The sequence below is a fragment of the Mirounga angustirostris genome, unplaced genomic scaffold (assembly GCF_029215605.1).
Source record: "Mirounga angustirostris isolate CCGP_5_RB_7025 unplaced genomic scaffold, mMirAng1.0.hap1 SCAF_1, whole genome shotgun sequence".
Classification (NCBI taxonomy): Eukaryota; Metazoa; Chordata; class Mammalia; order Carnivora; family Phocidae; genus Mirounga; species Mirounga angustirostris.
The window spans coordinates 179,752,047-179,775,394 of NW_026991709.1; the positions used below are offsets into that span (position 1 = coordinate 179,752,047).

The 23,348-nt window shown below is 43.6% G+C and overlaps 1 protein-coding gene across 3 annotated transcripts in view; it reads left to right on the forward strand.

Moving 5' to 3' along the window:
* Positions 1–23,348, forward strand: part of FRMD4B (FERM domain containing 4B) — a 325,730-nt gene that overhangs the window by 144,952 nt on the left and 157,430 nt on the right. Inside the window, exon 1 of one of the 3 annotated variants that reach the window (XM_045861985.3) lies at positions 6,140–6,414. The exons of the other annotated variants lie outside the window; for them this stretch is intronic. Coding sequence (XP_045717941.1) covers positions 6,253–6,414 — 162 coding nt within the window. The 5' untranslated portion in view covers positions 6,140–6,252. Of the gene's footprint in view, positions 1–6,139; positions 6,415–23,348 lie in introns of those variants that run through there. 3 annotated transcript variants of the gene reach the window in all.

Genomic DNA, 23,348 nt, shown 5'->3' on the forward strand with positions numbered 1-23,348 from the left:
AGTGCGGGGCAATCGTAACTGGTTCCTTCCCCTTCAGGATTCTGCTACTTCTGCACACTCCCTTCCATCTCCTCCTGTTTGGGTCCAAGACTGAAAGATGCTTCTCGCTCTCTCAGCCAAAGGGAAAGAGGAGTGAAAGCAGGCATGGAGAGAAGAACAAGACCACCTAGCCTCTGGCTCAAATGGGATTGAAGCAGAACTTCTCTCCCCGCCAAACCCTCCTGCCTCCTCCTTGGGGTGGGATGTAGAAGGGGGAGGGGCAAACAGACCCCCTGAATGAGAAGCCTGCCTCTGCACAGTTGCTTTGAAGGAGGCACCTTCACCCATCAAATCCTCACCCTGTTCTGCAGGTTAACGCACTGGGGTCCCGGGGAGATGGGGGCGGGGGATGAGAGACATGTTGACTCCTTTGGCTTAGTTATGTAGACATTCCCACAAGCCTACCCTAAGCCTTTTCTTCTCACTGCTGGCACTCGGCAGCTTCTGCCCAGATGGGCTTCCCTGGCCCCCCCTACTGTTCAAGCATCCCCTACTGCCTTAGAGCATCCCCTACTGCCACAAATCTGGGATATGTCTTGCCATAGAGCCTTCGTTCTTACTGCACTTCTGCCTTGGAGCATGATTTGCATGTCTCCTCCCCCTGTTGCCTAGCTCTTTCCTACTCACCCCTCTGTCTCAGCTGCAGCATCATGTGATGCATTCCCTGACCCTCCTCCCCGCCACATCCTACATTACATGTCTCCCTTATAACCCATGTGGCAGTGCCCGCTTCCTCTTATTACTTGGTCAATTGTCTGCCTTCCCCACTCCACTCGAAGACCCCCTGAGACAGAGTTCATCTCTGTGTTGTTACAGTGCATTCTAAGGACTTAGTTCCCTGCCTGACACATAATGCAAACTCAATACATCATTTTTTTAAGGAACAAGAGTATGTATTTGGGGAATGGATGAACTTCTTTCTGTATCCCTGTTGAGACAAATAGTCATTCATTTGTCAGTTCAATAAACATTTCCTGATTGCCTGCTATGTGCCAGCCACCAGGGAAACAATAAGAAGACCCTTTCCCTACTTCTACCAGTGGTTTCTGAGTGGGGGTAGCTACCAGCACACCTGGGGGCATTGAGGTGCTTTTGTTGTTGATGTCATAATGACCAGGGGCACTCCTGGCAGAGCCCAGGGTCACAAAACATTTTCCAATGCAAGGGGTACTCCACAATGGGGAGAGACCATCCAGCTACCCCACCCCCACCTCACCCACAGGGCTTCCTGATAGAGCTTGCAGTCTAATCGAGAAAAGAGGAAGAAGGGGAAACATCCTGTCACATGAGAGATTTTGTAGCATTGCCTGGCCCAAGGGAGGCATCAGTATTCCACCTTGGGGTGATTGTGGTGGGAATTTTTGTAATATGCCAAAGAAAGGCTTTGCCCCAACAAAGGAGTCTCTAATTTAAATGAAATGATAAAACCAAAAGCCAGAGAACCAAAATATAAATAGTTTATGATGAAAATTACTATTCCTCATTTTTATGATAAATCATAAAAAGGTAGGTGAAGATAATAGAAAATGGCATTCCAGTTCTTTCTCAAAGGACGTTAAGTTCATTATAGCTCTTTCGTAAGTGCCCAAAAACCATCATGGAATGATTGTTGCATTTTTCCCCAATCTGCCTTTTGGGGAGAAAATATCAAGAGGGAGGAAATTTTCCCCCCACAGAAGTCTTGTGAGTGGAAGAGCAGAGTGTAGCATTTAATTAGACCAGGGTTCATCAACTTGCATGACATTTTAGGCAGAAGAGTCATTTTTTGTGGAGACTGTCCTGGGGATTGTAGGATGTTGAGCAGCATCCCTGGCCTCTACCCACTAGATGCCAGTAGCACACCACCCCCCCAGTTGTGACAACCAAAAATGTCTCCAGACATTGACAAATGTCCCAGAGGGAGGGATGCAAAATTGCCCCTGATTGAGAGCCATTGAACTAGATCTTGTTTTCATCCCCCTCAAGCCCAAGTCAGATATTCAGAGTCTATCAGAATTTAGCCACACTGGCTTTTCAGGTGTGTAAAGAGTATAGTTTAAAAATGTCCACTGGCACAGGGGTGCCTGGGTGGCTCAGTGGGTTAAGCATCCAATTTGATTTCAGCTCAGGTCATGATCTCAGGGTTGTGGGATCGAGCCCCTTGTTGGTCTCAGCACTGGGCATGGAGCCTGCTTAAGATTCTCTCTCTCCCTCTCCCCCAGCCCCTCCACCACCACTCAAATTGTGCTTGCTCTGTCTTAAAAAAAAAAAAAATTGTCCACTGGCAGTGAACTCTGTTTTTCATGGGCAGAAGGAACCATTGGAAGCTATGTTACCAACTGGCTCTCTCTTTCTAGAGACAGGAGTTGGCATTTCATGCTGTCTTCCCAGCATTGTGCTCTTCTTCCTGCTGATTGCTCAAAGGAGAACCTACAGGAGCCTCAGGGATAATGACAATTTCTCTTTTACCTCTGTAGCAGAACTCCCAGGTGTATGAATAATGCTGTCACCTGAAGCATCTTTTTAAATCTCCAGAGAGAGCTGCAGGAAATTACAGCATATTGCAGGGAATGGTGATGCTGAAGAGGAAAGACAGTCCTCTTCTTGAATGGAAGGAAGGAAGGAAAGAAGGAAGAGAGAGAAAGGAAGGAAGGAAGGAAGGAAGGAAGGAAGGAAGGAAGGAAGGAAGAAAGAGAAAGGAAGGAAGGAAGGAAGGAAGGAAGGAAAGAAAGAAAGAAAGAAAGAAAGAAAGAAAGAAAGAAAGGAAAGAAAGAAAGAAAGAAAGAAAGAAAGAAAGAAAGAAAGAAAGAAAGAAAGAAAGAAAGAAATTATGAGCAAGATAATTCTGAAGCCAGCTTGATTTAGCTCCTTTTCCACTGGAAATTTCAGGCCAGCCTCAAGGGTGTGTGCCTGGGATCTGGTTTGTCCCATGTGGTTAGTCCATTTTAAGAATGATGCCACACTTGGGTTGCTCTTTTCTCCACGGTTGCACATCTGGGTTCAGTGGCCACCTCCCCTCCCCGCCCTGTTGGTCCCTGGTGAGAAGGAACTTACCCTTCCTTCCCTGTCCTAGAGCTCCGAACTTCTTCTGCAGGAGAGGAAAACTGTTCGGGTAAGAAGTGTATCAGTGTGGACGTTGGTGTCTTTATTTGTCTTGCATCCAGCTTTGAGCATCCACGGCTTCTCCAAGTCCCCCAGCAAAGGTTGGCTGTGCTGGGGAAGATGGAGCTTCAGAAAGCTTTTTGGGAACTTGAATGAAAGTGACAGAATTGCCCCCCCCCCCCCCCGCCAACAAATCACCACCAACTGTAACCTCCAACCCACAAAAAGGGATAGGAAAATAGATGTAGATGATGAGTTGAAATTAAGAAAAAAAAACAAAACACTCACCTTCTGTTTTATCTGCATACAAAAAATTGAAACAATTCATGATTTGGGTGGAGTGGTGATGGTAGTTTTTGTTCTTTGGATGCTTACCCCTTGCCAGCTACAGTAAACACTTTATATGGAATCTTTTACTTAATTTTCCCCAAAAACCCTAGATAGTGGATACTGATATTATCCCCATTTTATAGATGAGGACGTTGAGGCTCTGTGGGTTTTAGGAGCTTGTACAAGGTCTTAAGGGGCAGAGATTTAAGTCAGGTGTCTTTCTCGTAGGAGACTTGGCTTCTGCCAACCATGCCCTACAACAGTGCTTTTCCCCCTTTAGTGTGAATCCCCCAGAGGCTGTATGAGCACTGGGATTGCTGACCTCACTCCAGAGTTTCTGATTCTGGAGCGGGCTGAAAACTTGCATCTCTCACCAGTTCCCCCGATGATGTTGATGCTTCTGGTTCAGGCACCGCACTTTGAGAACCCTGACACCACATCCCACTTTTCAGAAAATAGTATAAGCACCAACTTTGAAAGTCTGGAATGAAAATGCCTGAGGTTGGAACTGAGCACTGACTTTAGACCTGTGCACAGAGAGATAACAGCCCCGGTTTCTAGAGCATCTCTTCTGAGAGCATGGTGTCATGAGACAGAGATAATTGACCTGTTGGAGGTTTTATTCTGGTATTCCCTTTGCTGCCCGACATTTCCGAGAATACAGTCACACTGCATCATTAAATAAATGTACCACCTCCATTCACTCATACTAAAACTCCATTTTTGAAGTTCAGTAGTTTTCCATTAGAAGGATGACATTTCATTTTCAAACTATACTTAGTTCAGTTTCTTTTGATTCCGTAAGACCTAGTATATGCTGATTCTGTGGAAACACTGTGACCATTGTGTTGGAAAACATCGTCAGAATGCATACTCATGAGCCCATAGGGTAGACTTACCGCAAAGAATTGTTTCCAAATCTTGAATCAGGTCTGTGTCCAATGAACTAATTCAACAAAAACTCTTCGGTGATTTTATTGGTAATAAGAATAAGTAAAAAGTAATAAGGGAAATGTCATTTAAAAGTTTCCTGATTATGGGTACTTCCAAAACAAGAGGCACTTTGAGAACACATTTTTGCGTTCTGAGTTTCACCTGAAGTAAGATTCCAAAGGCACATTTGAAACCTGAAATAAAACTAAATCAGCTTGTCGATAATCTGTTCTGAAGCCTTCTGAGCTAGTTCAGGAGAAAGGCTTTGGCACCTTACTTCTCTGCCACTTAATAGCCAAGATAACAGCCCAGGTGTGAAACCACCAATAAAACAGACAATTGTCCTACAAATGGATTCAGGAAAAAAACAACATCTTGAAATTTGCTGCAGTGCTTTTGCTATAAGAAATGTTATACTATTATATGGAACTGAATTCTACACACATTCTAAAGGGAAACAGAGGGGTGCCTGGGTGGCTCAGTCGTTAAGCGTCTGCCTTTGGCTCAGGTCATGGTCCCAGGGTCCTGGGATCAAGCCCCGCATCGGGCTCCCTGCTCGGCGGGAAGCCTGCTTCTCCCTCTCCCTCTCCCTCTGCTTGTGTTCCCTCTCTCGCTGTGTCTCTCTCTGTCAAATAAATAAATAAAATCTTTAAAAAAAATAAAGGGAAACAGAGACTGGTGGTATGTGGGGCTTCCTTTTCCCAAATGCCTTAGGCAATATCAATTCCAGAGGGAGAACTTTAAAACAACAACAACAGAACTTTAATCATCCGGTGACTTCATGAGTGGTCAAACAGTTTCCTTCAGTTTTGAATCAGGAATAAACTACCTGTGTGCTGTTTTGTGCTGGCAGCCGCAGCTAGACATATCCAGAGGCTGAATTTTCCAGAACCAAACCAAGGATTCTTGCGAGCTTCTATTTTCCAGCACATGGTAACTGGAAGCTATTTGCTAAAGACCAAGAACACTCTTTGTTTTTCTCATGAACCGACTGCTGCATTGGAATTAGCACAGTGCAGAGGTGAGGGAACCTCCCTCTGGCTGGCAACAAGGGGCAGGTTGGCATTTTCTTGGAGACCCACAAATGAGGAGCAGAGGCGGGTTGTGCAGCCTTGCAGACACTATTGCTCTGAGACTGTGTCTTCATCTCCTGCCTCCAGCACAACCAAGGAAACATTCAGGCTGTTCCCCCAGGGAAGTGAGGTCCAAAGGGATGCTTCGGAGGATTTTTTTTTTTTTCCCTCCTGCATCTGTGGCTGCCCAGAGGTATATGTCAGCGTGTACAAAGCAAAGCCCCTGTAGTGTAAAGTAAGATGCTCCCCAAAGCGGTTTAGGAGACTTGGGCTGGTGTGTGTGTGTGTGTGTGTGTGCGCGCGTGCGCGCGTATCTGCAGAACGTGCAAGCAAAAGCGCTGAAATGCAGCTCTCGTCTTTGCCTGCAAAGACTCGCTCCACGTCCCCCTCTGCCCAGCGCACTCGGGGAGCGCCAGGGGGAGTCCTCGCGGGCCAGGGCTTCCCGCGCCCGGGGAGCGCCGAGGGCTCGCCTGGCGGAGCTTAGCGCAGCTCGCTCGGCGCTGCCAGCCAGAGCAGCGGGCGGGGGTGGACACTGGGCTTCTGTGTGCCAGCCGCAGCCGTTGGCTGGCGGGCGCCCAATCCCGGGGCATGCCGCCGGAGGCTGGCCAGGACGCACGGTGAAAGACGAGTTGGTGGCAGGCTTGACAGCCCCCCCCCCCCCCCCAGTCCCTCCGGGCTGCCCGCAGAAGCCGGCGGCTGGAGCCTCGGCGGTCGGGCCCGCGGCGGCGGGGCTGGGCTGGGCTAGGCTGCAGCTGCGGGAGCCGGGCCGCCCCGGGGTCCCAGGGAAGGAGGCGGCATGGCTTCGGTGTTCATGTGTGGAGTGGAGGACCTGCTGTTCAGCGGCAGCCGCTTCGTGTGGAACTTGACCGTGTCCACGCTGCGGAGATGGTACACGGAGAGACTGCGGGCTTGCCACCAGGTGCTGCGGACGTGGTGCGGGCTGCGGGACGTGTACCAGGTGAGCCAGGGCGCGCGGCGCCCCGGGGCCCTCGCAGGATGCCGGGCGCTCTAGGGAAGCCGGTTCCACCTGTATGATTTGCTTCTCTCTCTCCCTCCACCTCTCTTGTTTTAAACTCCTAGCGGGCTGCTTGACTCCTGGGTCAAATGTTCAGCATCTGTGTATAACTGTTGCCTGACAAAGCTTGTGATTTTTCCCCATTGGGCACGGGGACACTTGCGAGTTAGTACCAGCATTTGCAGACATCTGTTACAGAGCCATGGTGTACTGCCTGGCACTTAGCTAAGAAAGCTGTTGCTTTGCAGCAGAGGGTCTGCGGGAAGCGACTTGGACATTCAGATGATTCCTCCTTTTTCGTTTTATTGGGGTGGATGCAGGGGGGGAGCATTTCAGGACCAAGGATTTCACACCAATTTTCGGTCAGAGGGGCCTTGCTGGATTTGCATTCTTTCTTTTGATTTTATTTCGGTTTTCCATCAGGCAGCCCCAACTTGCAAGGCCGAGCCAGGAAAAGCTGATTCTGTGTCTACTGGCTTTTGGAGGAAGGACAGCAAATTGTGAACACTTTGCAGGAGGATGATGGTTAGGGTAGGGAGGGGTTGCCTGGTGGAAGGTTGGAATGCTTACCTTCGGGTTTACTCCCCTCACACAACACAGCCTCTTTATTTCTCTGCTAGGTCCCGTCCTGCAGGCAAAAAAATGCAGCAACTTTGTTCAACTAGGAGACCATTCATTTTCTCTGGGACTGCAGCTTCCCTGGATTTTTTTTTTTTTTTTTTGACAGTCATTTGTGAATTTAAAAGTCCTTTGCTTGGATTGGTTAATATCTTCGAGGTTTAAAAAAAAATCTGCATTGCATTTAGGAAGATTATACCTAGTGTTTACTATGGGACTATATCATCACGTCTCCTTCCCTGTGTTGTGGAAATAGCTCTGTTACAGCTCCTGGATTTCCCCTACCCTGACCGCATGCCCACTATGGCTATCATTTATATCTCATTGTACTGAGTCCTCTATGTGATCAAGCCTCTGGTTTTGACAAGCTGTAGTCTTCCAACCATCAAGCAAAATGAAAAGAGCAGCACCTGAGGTTAAATGGTGGAGGGGTCGCGGGGGGGGGGGGGGGCTTGTAAAGAATCAGCATCCCCTTGTCATCATTGATGTCCAATCATCCTTGTTACAATGTGAGCAGCATTTACTTCATGCTTTCAGGACTTCTGCTTTAGAGAACATGTCTGTGATGTCTTGCATTTTGGGTGAATCCAAAAGCCAGGCTGAGATGCAGGACAGCCTGTGGGGGTTGAGAGTATTATGGAGCTGTGGACATATCCCCTCTGGCCACGGTACACAGATCACCTAGCCTTTTAGAGCCAGATGTGTCTGCCTCTCAGCCTTTTTGTCTTTCGGGAAATCATTGTTGCGTTAGTCTGTAGGAGAAGTGACCCCCATAGAGTTTTGTTTTTGCTTTTTAATGTTGGAGAAACTTTTTAAAAGGAGAACAGGAATATTAGAGCCAACCAAACAGCCTCTATGCATCTCTCTCCAAGGTTCAGGGGACATATAGCTTATTTCTTTTGCTGTTAGTGACTAATTAGGTTAGGTTCCTGAATCCTGAGACCCCCTTCCATGAGTTTTATCAATCATTATTTGTAAGCAAAACAGCAACTTGAAGGACTATCCTACTAAATTGTAAGTTTTCTCTTCTGTGAAAGGGATGGTGACTGAGCCAGTACCTTCTCATGATAATAAGAAAGGACATCTGATATAATGGTGGCCATTTTTATGAGTATAGTCATAAGTAGGAAATGATCTCTAAGTTTAAAGTTTCTTGTGCTTTGGGAGAAGTAAGAATTCTTAAAATATTTTAAAACTTGGGAGACTCATAGGTTTCTTAATTGCACAACACAAGTTAATTGCTAGCAAAGAAACACCATTTTCATTAATGCCTTTTAAATACTGAGCAAGAAAGTAGTGACTTAAATTGTATAGAATTGTAAAGCAGTAAAATAAAGTGGTTAATACCTTAGGCTCCAAGTCAGACACAGGGATAAATCCAACCTTTGCCTGTGTTTGATCATACATAAGTTACTTTATCTTATCCTGATTCAGTTTATCATTTATAAAATGGGAAATATAATAGTACTAATCACAGAGGTTGATGAAAGAATTAATTGACATGTAAGATATTTAACACAGTACCTAGAGTTTAGGAAGCATTCAATAAATGTTATCTGCTCTGTCATTTGGGATTTATAGTAATAGGAAACCCAACTCTAACCTACAAAATAAAAAGAAGGGACTTATGACAAACCAGAATGTTTAGTAGTTGAATGAACTTCAGGTATGGTTTGATCCAGGCACGATGCTTGTTGCCCATGATTCTTTCAGCCTTGTCTTGTTCATGTACTGGCTTTTGCTTTAGCTGGTTTCTTCCCTCATGATAGCAGATAGCTGCAGCAGTTCCATGGCTGAGATCCACATATGAACCCATCCAGAAAGAAAAAAACATTTCTCATCTCCACCAGCTATCAAAAAAAAAAAAAAATTCCCAGTTTGCGCTCTGCTAGGTTAACTTAGGGTTGGTACCCACCCCCAGTGCCTGCACTGAATGGCACAGGGAATGGGATTATAATTCAGGCATTCTCAGTGAGAGTGATAGGACCCCCAAGAAGCAACAATTACTTCTTGGGAGTGGGAACGGGGCACAAAAAAATCTTACTCTTTTTGTGTATAAAGCACAGATATACATACCTAAACAGATATACAGTATACTTTCGGCATTAGAATTTGCAGGGGGTGGGGATGACTAGCAAACAAAAAACTATCTACAAGACTCCTTAAGACAATGATAATGAACATAACTGTTGAGAAACACTAATTGCACTGATGGGCTTAGGCCAGTGGGGGAGCAGACCCATTTCTGCAGCTGGGCGTGAGGTTAGTCCCAGGCAGACCACATAGCTGCCAAACAATGGGGGAGGGTCAGTGCTCGGTTGGGGGGCAATCCGCAAGGTCCACTGCACCTGCCTTCTTAGAATCTCAAATCTAGAGCTCTTTAAACAAAATAGTTATTTTTCTAGGTAAGTACAAAGATTAATGGCAAACACATTTCCAAGTATTTTGCCACAGTAATTCAAGTTAACGGGGTGGGGGCTCATCATTAAAACACCCTTATTGCTATCTAATAATTATGATTTCTAAATCAATGTTCAGTGGTACTGCCCGGTTTACTGGCACATGAACTGGAAACACCATAGGGTTACATATTTTATTGGACCCCATTTTTTTTATCATCTTGATAATAAAAAAGGTGTCATTTTTCTTGCTTTTGGGCTGAATAGTCTTTGTGGGAAATCCAGGGCTCAGTCACTCCAGAGAGAAATAAGGCTGGTGCAGGAGATATTCGTTACATGAAATACCTCGCAGTTCCCTGGGGGTGTTCTGTTTATTCATATACTATAAATGAAATAAGATCCCCCACCTATTCATACGGAATTTGGCAACAACATCATTGCCTGGCTGGTACAGCTGGGAAGGCATAATTTCTTTGGAATTGAACACTTCCTCTACGTCTAGATACTGGAGAGGCATGAGACTTAATTTGCCAAAAACCATGAATAATTAAGAGACTAGCTATAAGGCATTTCTGTAGTAACACGACTAAATAAAGAGCAGGCAGAAGCTGTACTAGGGCTGCCTTTGAACAAAGACTTACTTTATGAGTGAAGGTTTGAATTTGGTTAAAGTCGCAGGCTGGGACATTCACCTTCAATTTGGGACTAAATCTTAAAAGCTGATTCATCAGCCATATATCTCTCCTGCTGATATCTTGCCTGGATGGGTTCCGTTATAGCAATTAATTAAGTTTAACAAACAACTGAGGTGGAAAATGATGGGAGAATGTGGTTGAAAAAAATCAACACCTTTTGCTTTTTATTCAGTGTGACACGTTCTAACAAAGCCCTCAGTTTGCTACTTGGGATTAAGTTTTCCCCTCATCCCCAACACCTCAAAGATAGAATTTCTTGCTAACCCTGAATGGAGTCGTCTCCAACAGGAGGTAACAGGGACAGAATCTGAGATATTTAAGTGACTGTAAGAGGCTGGGTCAGCTCCCCTGAGGCAGGCAGTTGGCCCCGAGGGGTAGCAGACAGAGCAGACCAAGCAGAGGCTGTAGGCTCCAAGTTTAGCAACTTTGACCTTGACCAAATTGCTTTCCCTCTTTGAGCCTCCTGGGTAAAAGGGGAGAACTTTAGTACCTGCATAATGGGCAGGATGAAAAATTCATGAGATAATATCTATAACACTGAACATCCTGCCTGGCACAAGCAAATGCTCAATTAATGTTAGCTCTTGGGTATGTATAGTACTTAACACCAGACCCATAGAAGGTCCTTGATGAAGGGTAAGGCTAAGGGAATTACTATTGTTTTTATAAGTGATACTAGTTCTCTGGAAACTAAATTCCCATCTTTGCAGGCAAGGATGTTAAGGAAGAGAGACTGTGTATAGGGTGAGCCTTGGGATTTGCTCTTGTATTCATACAGTAGACCCAAATTTTGTTTAAGCCAATACAAAAACTCTAGGAGATCATAGACAGCTCCCATTAGGGTCTCTAAGGAAATAATCTCTCTATATCCAAGACCCTGATGATCCATAAACTGGTAACACATGAACTTTGCCTCCCACTACATTGGCTGGGAAAGACCAACTCCCCCAAAAGAAAAGTTCCCCATTGAGCATTCTGTGGCCTGTGTGCATCTCAAACCATGTATATTTTGCTTGTCCCCAGCCTTCACTCTTACACAGACTAGAAGAGGGGCTGACAAACTGCGACCCACAGGAGAAAACTGTCTTGTCTCCCGTTTTTGTAAATAAAGTTTTAGTTGCACACAGCCCTGCTCATTCATGTACATGTTGTCTATGGCTGCTTTTGCATTACGGTGGCAGACTTGAGTCGTTGTGCCTTAACTACTTACAGCCAAGTAGTTGACAAAAAGACTATATTGGCCACAAAGTTAAAAATACTTACTGTCAGGTCCTTTACAGAAAGTTTGCCAGTTACCACACTAGAAAAAAAGCAACATATTGGGTAGAGAATGCGAGAGGAAGAAAAAGTCCAAAATTTACTCGTAGAAAAAAATAGAACTTGAAGGAATATGAAAGAATTTTCTCATCAAATACCTAGTCGCCAGGAAATTAGTGAACAAATATTCAGGATGGGTGTTCAGGTTACTTGTACTAGGTCCTTCGTTGTAGAACATGATTGGAGTTAGAGATTGAATCATTCTCTTGTTGGTTTATTTGTACCTAAAATAATGATCCAAGTGCTTACCCCAGCTCTGCTACTGTGCCAAGGCATTAGCTTTTGACACAAAGTCAAAATAGGCATTTTTCCTGCCCTTGATGAATCTATTGTCAAGGAAGGGAGATAGTTAAGGAAATGAAACTCTAGGCGCACAGTGGAGGAGATCTAAATCAGACTGGATTAAAGCAAAAAGGGAGGGGAAGGGAGTCAAGGAGGCTTCCTGGAGGAGGTAATTCTCAAGCTGAGGTTTGAGGGACAAGTAGGAGTTGGATGGATGAAGAAAGGCAGAAAGGCATTTCAGGCATAGGAAAACATGGCTTTGGGGGGATTATAAACAGGTTTTTAAGGCCGATGGGGAGAGAGGGTGAGGGGAGAGAAAGAGAGAGAGGGAGTTGGAGTCAGAGACAGAGATGTTGATTGAGAATAATTCAAGTCTGAACTTGAATGATCTTTTACTTTAGGATTTTGATGTTTTCTTCTTCAGAACTTTGGGGGCAGGGGAGAGGTTGATTTAGACCCATCCCTGGCAGCAGTGAGGCTGATAGATTTGGGAGCAGGTAGCAGAGTGGAGGCGGGAAGGGGAGCTGGGAGGCTGTTGCAGTGATACAGGTGTATCAGTCAGGAGAGGGGAGGTTTCGCTCTGACAACAAACAGTCCCAGTATCCTAATGGCTTAAAGAAGTAAAGGTTTGTTTTTGGTTCACACTACTTGTCCAATCACAGGTTGTCTCTAAGCTCTGCTCATCACTGTCACTGAGGTTCACAGAACGTTCCTGCACATTACCAGTTACCAGGATAGAGAGTGAAGAGCTCTTCGGGGCTTTACACTGGCAATTAAGTGCTTGGTCTCTAAGTAGCTCATGTGACTTCTCGAAGGTCATGGGTCGGAGCTGATTATGTAACCCACTCAATCACAGGGGCTAGGAAAAGCGAGCCTACCATGGTACCGCATGAAGGCTGATGCAGATTTGGTTCCTGAAACAAATTCGCAAGCAGGATGCTTACTAGAGACCGCACTGTGATCAACACCTGTAGAAGGGACTAGAAAGAAGCAGGAGAAGCAGAGGAGAAATTGGGCTACTTATAATTCAGGCTCAACAATGGCTTCAGCTGCCCTCATGGGTAGCTCTGGAAGAGAGAGCTGTCCCCATCTGGAACAAGAGGGCTGTTCTTCCCCCCAACCTACATCAACACATCATTAGAAGTGGGCTGCCCTTGAGAATGTGGAGTGGCCTTGACGTAGGCAGCTCTTTAAGGGAGGGCAGTCCCAGAGGGGGCTGAGAGCTGTCAGCTCAGAATGCTTCCGACAACTGAGGGAATAAGTCTGGACAGCACATCACAGCATCTTCTACGGATGCCTGCCCAACAGGTGCCAGGATCAAAGCCTGAACTGAGGAAGGGCCCACGGAAAGGAAGTGGGGAGTAAGGATTGCACTGATGTGAAGGATGTAGAATCTGGCTTTATTTTAGAACAAGGCCTGCCGCTCAGAGCAGTTTCCTGATTGGATCCTACCCTGTTGAAGGGATCAGGCAGCCATGGAGTCAGTTAATAGCAGTAATACCTACAGAAAGGAGACGAAACTTGGCAGATAAATGAAATACGAGTCTCCTTATCATCACAGAGAAAATTCATCTGCCATCTTTTCTGGTAATCAAAGCCTAGGGTTTTATGGCGAGGAACTGAGATGCCGAGATCCCCAAAACTAAGAAAGAAGACTATCTTAATGTTCTAGCCCATCACGTCACATGATGGGAAGACTGTAAAAGACTGTATATTTAAAATCAACAAGATCGGTCTCCGTATCTTTGAGAAGCATTTTGGAACTTCTGTTGCACAGCTTGAAAAACACAAAGTTAAGAATAGACTCTCCTGCCTTTTCAAATCAGCGTTTGTTTTTCCTTATACCGGCTCATCTTGGTAGAGCTGCAACATGGGATAACTTCCTGTTTATCTCCCACTGTGTTTATTATGAGCATTAGATTGGGGATGTCCAATTTGGTGGTTGTGGAAAAGTGTGAATGATTCGAATGGGAAACAAGAGAGGTAGTTCTAAATTTTGTAGACAAGGTAATATGTAATGCAGGGGAAGGAAGCAGAAATGAAACGCTCATGAAAAAAATTCAAGTTGACATCCATATGTGATTACATATATGTGTGCCTATAGGTGGTCATATGTAACAGATAAAAATTCTGGGCATCCTTGAAATAAACTTGGCATGAAAGAGGCTGATACATGTGATAAATTATATTGTGCCATTTCCCCCCAATGTCCTAATCATTTTCAATCTCTTGGATTTTGTGTTTGGGCAAAGCTTCTTGCTTAAGTAACTGTTTTTCCTTAACTGGTGCTTTTCTATAGTCTCACTGCCTTGATTTGGCTAATAGCTACTAATTATCTAGTAGCTACTGTGTGCCAGGCCTTGTGCTTGGCACTTTGCATGTGTTATCTTAAAATAAAACAAAAAACCCTTAGGGGATTTTTTCAATATCGAAAAATATAAAAGATAATATGAGTAAAAGTCCACGCACCTACCTCTCAGTGTTAAGACATCTTAATATTTTGCCATGTTTGTTTAGATACATTTTTGAAATATAATAAAATTGGGGAAAAAAAGAGAAATATAATAAAATTGTGTAGAATCCATTGAAACCACTCTTGTACTTCTCCTGTCTATCTCTCTAGAATCCTACCACCAAGTTTGTGTTTCTCATTCCTGGGCATGTTTTTATAATTTTGCCACATATGTTTGTATGTGTTAATATATATAAACAATCTGGGCGCCTGGGTGGCTCAGTCGTTAAGCGTCTGCCTTTGGCTCAGGTCATGATCCCAGGGTCCTGGGATCGAGTCCCACATCGGGCTCCCTGCTCAGCAGGAAGCCCGCTTCTCCCTCTCCCACTCCCCATGCTTGTGTTCCTGCTCTCGCTATCTCTCTCTCTGTCAAGTAAATAAAATCTTTAAAAATATATATATAAACAATCTATATTACTTCTGTGTCTGTCAAATTTATATAAAGATGTATTATTCTGCTACCTTATTATTCTCTCAACAAGCTTTGAGGATTTGTCTCTAAATTCACTTCAATCCCGATATTCCATTGCATAAATATAACCGATCTTTTGTTGGTGGATACTTAGGTCATTTCCCATTTTTCAGTATCTCAAAATACTGCAGTGAAAATTTTTATGTTTGTCTCCTTGTGCTTATGAGCAAGAACTTCTCCGGGGTATGTACAGAAGATCTTTAGCTTTAGGAGATATCGTGCCTTCTCTTTGTCCTTGTAACGGCACTATAGGATGATATCATGAACCCCACTTTATTGGTTTTACATACTTATTAACTAATAAGTCACGGTGTTGGAATTTGAACAGTGCTCTGGCTGACTCCAAGGCTCAGCCTCCTGCCACTGACTTGCTGCTTTATTTCTGAAAAGGTAAACAACTCATAAAAATAGAATCTTATCGGTTTATTCACTTACTCATTCACTCAGCAAACACTGGGTGGAAACATAGCCTGGCACTCAAAAATGCAGTCGATACACTCAGGCTGCCTGTGAATTCAAATCTTAACTCACCTTTTGTTACCCGTATGAGTTCTCTGAGACTCAAATTTTTTTTTCTGCTGTAAAATATAGATAAATTATAGCATCTCACTTAAAGTGTTTCTCTCCCAGGACCGTTATCAAAATTCACTGTATTGCTATTTTCAGTAAGCAGTGTTAGATAAATGTGCGGATGGATGGTTGGTTGGATAGACGGATTAGTGCCTGGCAAATCGTTATCTTTATATGTGCGGTGTGCTCAATGTCTTAGGTATATGAGGAACCACTGAAACCCTTACAATCTGCAGAAGTCTGTGCTCCTCCTTCCTCCTCTCTACCCCAGATTAAGAACTACAGGCTAGGGTGGCAAGCAGGACAGGGGCCCCTGAGCACTGCAGAGAGACACTGTTCCCCCATGGTTGCATGGCGCAGCTTTTTATCCTGAGACTGACATCTTCTGACTCGGGCACGAGAGCAAAGATGCTCACAGCTGTTTAGTTGTTTTCTTTCTTTCTCTGCAACCGAAGCTATTAAACTTTCTTCTTCTCAACCCTGACCCCTAGACTCTCATGCACGCAGGCTATGGGACCCCACTGACGGCTGTCTCTCTCATCTGGGTAAGCTCTCCTCCGATGTGACCCTGAGATTTGCAACTGCTAAGGAGACCCAGTAATTACAAGCATCATGCTACCCTTGGGTAATGTAGCCAGCAAATATTTTTATAGAAATGAGTTTGTCTCATTAAAATGTGATTAGATGCTTATTATCTGAGAGAGAAAAGGGCCTTGATAAAATAGGGAAATAGAATGAGCTGTAGTCAGCTGGACCTGGTTTAAAATCAAGGCTTCATGACTTACCAGCTGTGTGACCTTGAGCCAAGCTGCTTAATTGCTCTGGGCCTGTTTCTTTACCAACGCAGGAGATAAAATAAATAATACTTACATTTACATGGTAGGAAGGTTAAAAATTACATGGGTTGAGAAATGGTAGCTTTTGGGTTGGGAAAATGGGGACTCCTTGCACAGACTTGATTCTAAGCCTGAAGTAATCATGCTAAAAGTTATATGAGTGCCAAGTCTGACCATGATGTAACTCCAAACACAGTCATTTCATAGCAGTGTGACGTGGGCAAATTACATGACCTCTCTGTGCCTCATCTTCTTATGCATGAGATGGAAATCATAATAGGACCTATCTCCCAGTGTTGTTGAGGGGCCAACACAGATAAGTAAAGATTTCACTAGGGGGGCTGGCCCGTGGTAAGCATTTAAAAAGTGTTAGCGATGGTTATTTCTTAGTGAACATTTTCTACGTGTCAGACATAGTGCTAAGCACTTCATAGCCACCGTTTCATGTAATTCTCCTGACAGTGACATGTAACTGGTATTATGGAACCCACTTGGCAAACGTGGGAACTGTGTAGAGCTGCTGAGTAACTTGTCCAAGAGCAAAGACTGGAGCTCAGTTCTGTCTAAAGACAAACCCCATACCCTCAGCCATCTTGTGCAAGGGGCTTAGTTTACAAACTGTTCAGCCCCTTCCTTTGCTCCGTTTGCCCACCTGACGCCCAGGACTTCCCCAGGCTCCATCTCTCCCTCTACCAAACCCTGTAGCCATATCAGGAATCAGTGAACTGGTTGGGACTAAACGGTGTATTTTCTCAATCGAGGCTCCAGAAGTAATTCAGCTCACGCCATGCTCATATCTGAATCCGTCCAGTGACGTCCCAACTCAGAAAGAGCCAGCCTCACCAAACCCGCACCCCTTTCTTGGGTTCTCTTCACTCCCCAGCTGCCAGCAAACACACTCAGCCTCTGGTGGTAACTCCTCACACTCGTCCCCTAACTCTTCTGCAGCGACACTGGCCTTCCCTCTGTCCAGTGCGTTCCAGCCTCAGAGCCTTTGCCCTTGGGGTGTTGTCTGCCTGGAACCCAGTCACCTAGAGTCCACGGGCGTGCTTCCCCCCTCACTACCTGCAGGTCTTACCATGTCACCCCACCTGCCAGGCCACCCCTGACCCTTCTCTATCCTGCTCTATTTTTCTTCCTAACTCTATTGCCACCTGACATTAGACCTTTGTTCAGATGTTCTTGTGCGTTGGCCCAACCAGAATGTTAGCTGAAGACGTGCCGGGACTTGGCTTTGTTCGCTAGAGTAGCCTCAGCGCCTGGAACCTAATAGATCCTTCAGAAATACCTGGTGACTAAATGAACAAAGGAATCTGCTTTACATTTTAAGAAGGTCACTCTAGCCATTCTGCTGGGTATGGCTGGGGAAGGGTAAGACAATTAGGACGCTGTTTCTTTCTCTCTTTTTTTAATACTTTTTTTAAAGATTTTTATTTATTTATTTGACAGAGACAGAGAGCACAAGCAGGGGGAGCTGCAGACAGAGAGAGAGGGAGAAGCAGGCTCCCTACTGAGCAGGGAGCCTGATGCGGGGCTCATCCCAGGACCCTGGGATCATGACCTGAGCCGAAGGCAGACGCTTAACCGACTGAGCCCAGGTGCCCCAGGACGCTGTTTCGGATGCTGGGGACCTGGGTAGGAGCGGCGGCAGCATGTGATGCAGGGAGACACTAAGAATTTGGAGGAGGAAAAGGTAGCATGAGGGGACCTCTGTCCAAAGGGAAAAGTGATGGCTATAAAGTTCTGGAAACTTCATACAGGGGGAAAAGCCATGCAGGTCGAAATGTGTTTGTATGTGTGTGTTTATTGTTTTTCGCTATTGAAAATAGCCCCAAGCCAACGTTCAGTATTGCTGATTGAGAATATATCTGTTTGGGTTCTCTGATGTGTCTGTGTTCCCAGCTCATTCACAAGGCAGTGTTTTGGATAGCAGAGTGGATTATTTCCTGCAGGGCCTGTGACAATGGGCTCACCCGAGGACCCTGGCTTTTGTGGACAGCCAGCTGCGAGTCCCCGGCGGTGCCCAGCCCAGGGTGGGGAAGTTGGCAGCTTCTGCAGTTCTTGTCAGCTCCGCTGTCAAGTGATCGCCGCTTCCTGTGCCCAGCCCTGTGGTTAGGTTCTGGAAGGTGCCCTGTTTTGCCTGACGAATGCTGACAGGCACTTCAGACATTTTGCTTTTTTTTTTTTTTTTTGGCATTCTGTGGACATTGCTTGTCACTCTGACCCTGTCTCCTGTCATTCCCATCCACTGGAGTTAAGGATAGGAGGACTCTTTGGATTTGCCTGGATTCTTGGTCTTCATTAGTGTTTAATTAAAAGCTTGCTTCCCCTAGGTCTTTGGCTGTGTCCGGGCTTTTCAGAATTCTGCAAGCACAGACAATATAAAGCGAATTTGACCCTTTGAGTTACAAGAGCTGGTTATTGTGTCTAATTATCAACCTCAAATAATGACAGACTCATAATCCCCAGCACAAAGAGTAATACTAGGAATTTCCCAAATAATTCCTGAAGACAAAGTACACTTACTTTTAATAAATAGTCTAATACCAGTTTTTAATGAAATTATTGTTTAAGTTTGAAACAATTTAGTCAGGATATAAAGAATCTTAACTCTCAACTCATTTAAATTTATGGGGTTCTTTCTTCCTGAAGGTTTTTATATATTAATATTTTTAGGTCTCAATGCCAGATATAGTTCTAGCCAAGCTCATAAGATTTTGCTCTCAAATACCTTTTGGATATGATACTTTTTAGTGAATGTGTTTTTCCTTTAATAAACTTCAGAAGCCATCTCCGAGTTTCCAGAAAAAAATTTTTTTCGAGATGTTATTGCCAGAGTCTGAACAGTGCCCTTTATTCACAACCAAGCTGGATCCATTTAATTTTTTTTCAGGCTCCTACACTACATTAGGTGACAAATACAACAAAACTATGCTACACATTTATGCTATAAAATGTGTTTTAAACAAATCAAATTTAATTATGGTCTTTCTGTCCTTTTCTTTTTTCTCCTTTTTTCTTTCTGTATATTTTCTCAGAGCTAACTAGGTCATGCTTAAGGATATGAATAATTTATAATATACATATATATGTATATGTAGGTATGTGAGTACAAATATACGTATAAATGTATAAATATGTATGCATATATATATGTATAAATATATGACTGTATCTGAAGTTTTTCCAGTAAGGAAAACCATAAACCAACATATTCATTAAACATTACTTTTACTTTTTTCCCCCAATCTTCAACATCACTTTTTTTTTAAGATTTTATTTATTTATTTATTTATTTATTTATTTATTTGAGAGAGAGAGAGCACAAAGCAGAGAGAGGCAGAAACAGAGGGAGAAGCAGACTCCCCGCTGAGCAGGGAGCCTGATGCTGGACTTGATCCCAGGACCCTGGGATCATGACCTGAGCCAAAGGCAGACGCCCAACCAACTGAGCCACCCAGGTGTCCCTCAACATCACTTTTAAAGTTATGTTATGACACTGAAATAATTATTCAGTACCAATAATATGGTTAGGTTCCATAATAGATGGTATTTTTTAGGAAGTTGCTATCAATTTTAAGTTTAAGGCATGGGAAGTTGCTATCCATTTTGATGAAGTTTAGCAAATGAAAATGAAGGAACAACTTCATTTGTTTCCATTGGTTTAAAGAGAAGAAACTAGAGAACCGGAGGGCTGGTTATGTGCTGAAGGTCCCGTGTCACCTCCCAGCTCGGCTCCCCGGCTGTGAAATGGGGCCATGCTATGGCCGCCGCTTTGGGGGGACTGAGTATTTCAGTAGGGGGCAGTAGAGCGAGTCACTCACAATGTGGCACTTGCCTGCTCTCTTTCCCCAGCAACCACCCACCCTGTGCAAGACCAGGTGGGTAGTTGCAGGCTTGAGGAAGGTATGAAGAAAAACACAGACGAAGTGGACAACGACAGTGCTGTGCCTTCCTATGCCAAAGCAGCTTCATTCATTATTTATGGATATTTAATGACATCTGTCTGTTTTAATAGACCTTGTAATGAGATGAAAGGCTTTATCTATTTCCTTTGAGTGATATACACATATCCTTTGGGAGCTGTTGGAGTCAGAAAAATGTGAGCCCTGATCCTGTGCCTCATCCCTGACTGGCAGTGTGGCCCAGGCCATGATGCCTAACTCCTTTGAACCTCAGTCTTACCATCTATGAAGTGGGGACATGATATCTCATAGTATGGTTGGCAGGTTTAAATGGGAGAATGCCGAATGCTGTGGGACTGCTCAGCCCCGCACCTGGGGTGTCACAAGAACTCAATAAATTATAGTTTAAGGAAAAGGCCCTGACCACTAAGATAGGTAGAAAAGACAAGGACAAGCGTGCTGAAAATGGGATGTTCTTTTCCTCTCTATCTCTGTGAACTTACCTAAAATAAGCATAAGAGAGGAAATGGATATTTCGAAGCAGGAGAATTAAGTTATAATTGATCTGGTAAGTTGCTACAAACTTTTTGGAGGAAAGTTTAGTGGTATCCAATCAAAATGTGAGAGGTGTGTCCTCTCTGACAGCATATCCACTTTAAGAAGTCATCTTAAGAATATTCTCACATAATGGTATATGTGCAAGATTTTCATTGCACCATTATTTGAAATAGCAAACCATTGGGAGACGTGAATAGGAGAATGCATGATTAAATGGTAATACCTTTGTACCATGGCATTCCATGAGATCAGGAGGAAGAATGAAGTAGAGCTATAGATCACAGTTTCCCCAAATTGTCAATGAGATAAGTTCTAGTAAAAACAAAAGCACAGGACAGAACAATATACAGGGTGAGTGTGTGTGTGTGTGTGTGTGTGTGTGTGTGTTTAGAGAAACAGAGAGAGAAACAGATGCAGATATTACCCAAGAAATGTGTGTATATATTCCTTTACATGGGAGAACGGGGCTGGAAAGATATACACCAAACCATTAATAATGTTTACCCCTGGGCAATGTAAATGGATGAAGGGAGAGTTTTCTACTTCTTTTACTTTCATAATTCTGAATTTAAATTTTTTATAACAAGGATTTATGTAATTTTTGGTAACTTTGTAAAATTTCCTACTCAAAACAATTGACCCAGGCTATTGTGAAAAGTGTTTCTGGGGAACTGGGATCTGTCCCAGTTATCCCTGTGTCACTGCACCCAGAATTTAGTATATCCCCCCAAGTGTTTGTCTTCTATGTCCATTTAATAATAATCACTATTGGTGTGATTTATTATTGAATAAAAAGTAATATTTGTACCAATTTAAATGAGTACCATAGTTTTTTATCATTAAAATAACAAAAGTCCATAAGTATAATTGTAATAGAAATGGATGGGTTATTTTTTTTAAGATTTTATTTATTTATTCATTTGAGAGAGAGTGTGTGTGAGCAGGGGGAGGAGCAGAGTGGGAGGGATAGGGAAGGGAAAGAATTTCAAGCAGACTCTGCACTGAGCACGGAGCCCAACATGGGGCTCGATCTCAGGACCCTGAGATCATGACCCTAAGATCATGACCTGAGCCGAAACCAAGGGTTGGACGCTCAACCGACTCAGCCAGCCAGGTGCCCCAAAATGCATGGCTTAAAAGTGAAGGTACTTGGGCGCCTGGGTGGCTCAGTTGGTTGGGCGACTGCCTTCGGCTCAGGTCATGATCCTGGAGTCCCGGGATCGAGTCCCGCATTGGGCTCCCTGCTCAGCAGGGAGTCTGCTTCTCCCTCTGACCTTCCTCCTTCTCATGCTCTCTGTCTCTCATTCTCTCTCTCTCAAATAAATAAATAAAATCTTTAAAAAAAAAAAAGTGAAGGTACTTTATCAGTGGTATATATTCATGAAATATTTTTTAAACGTATAGTGGCTACATGTTACATTAATATAAAATTTTTCTAAAAGTGAGATCATCATATATACATCTTATCTTGAAATGTATTTATTTACCTACATATTTAGATACTGATCTCTCATTATTTTCCATAACGGTTGTATATTCAATGGTATGACTGTACCATAATTACTTTCATCAATCCCCTATTAATGGGCATTTAGGTTATTTCCAATTTTCACTAAGACAGTGCTACAGTGAACATCTCTGTATGAAAAACATTTGTGAGAGAATTTCTGTAAGATAAATACCTTGTGTGGAAGGAATTTGGATTTCCAAAAAGGTTGTACCAATTTATGCTACTGTTGAATGAAGAAGAGCCCTTCTTTTCTTTTCCATACTCTAGCCAACTACTTTTGATTTATGCCATTCTCCTAGCCAAAAATTGATCTCTCATACATTTTTTCATTTTGCTTCTTTTATTAGTGGAGCTGTCCAATTTTCATAACTTTCTTAAGGGCCATAATGCTCAGAGCACTGGGATTGTTCTTGCCGGAGAACATGGGGAGAAACACATTCTGCATTTTAACGCAGTATCAGGTGGTTTGCATGTTTTTGGAGCCAGACTTGAGAGCAAATTTTGGTGTCTTGGAAAATGTTTGTCATCTCAGAGTGGTGTGGAATTTTCTCGTAGAGTTAAAATAAGTTTATGTAGAGCATAGCATTGCCAGTTAAAATCCAGTATCATAAAGATAAATTGTCGTTCAGCCTCTCTGTCATGCCCTACAATCTGAAGATTTAGAAATCGTGGGGAATATTTCTTTCTTTTGACATTTGTTCGACTGTTTGTGTCATAATATGGTTTCCCTGTTCACTATTGAGTGGATTTCAGCAATTTTATTTTATCTCTTCTGTAAATGTTCTATACTTCATTTAGAGAAGTTGGAAAGGGCTCACCAAGACTTTTATTTATTTATTTTGTAACAGGGTCTAAAGCTTGGGGCAGGAGAACAGAATGATGCACCATCTATTTTCTCTTTCTCATCTTAGACGCCTGAGGCCTTGAAGCTTATTTGGCTCTCTAAATCCATATTTATTAACGTAAACATAATTTTGCCAGAGTTGAATTGTCTCAATGAGATTTCATAGCCACAAGCGACCATGAAACTGTCTTTCGTCCCATTTGGGGAGCCATCAGAACTGATTACATAGATGATGGAAACTGCTGGTCCCGATAATGTTGTGGTTATTCGAGAGATAGCGCCCCAAGGGTGAGGACGGGTTGACCTGCAGGTTTATTTCTGTATGGAGTTCCACCAGGGCCGGCCTAACTCAGAGGTAA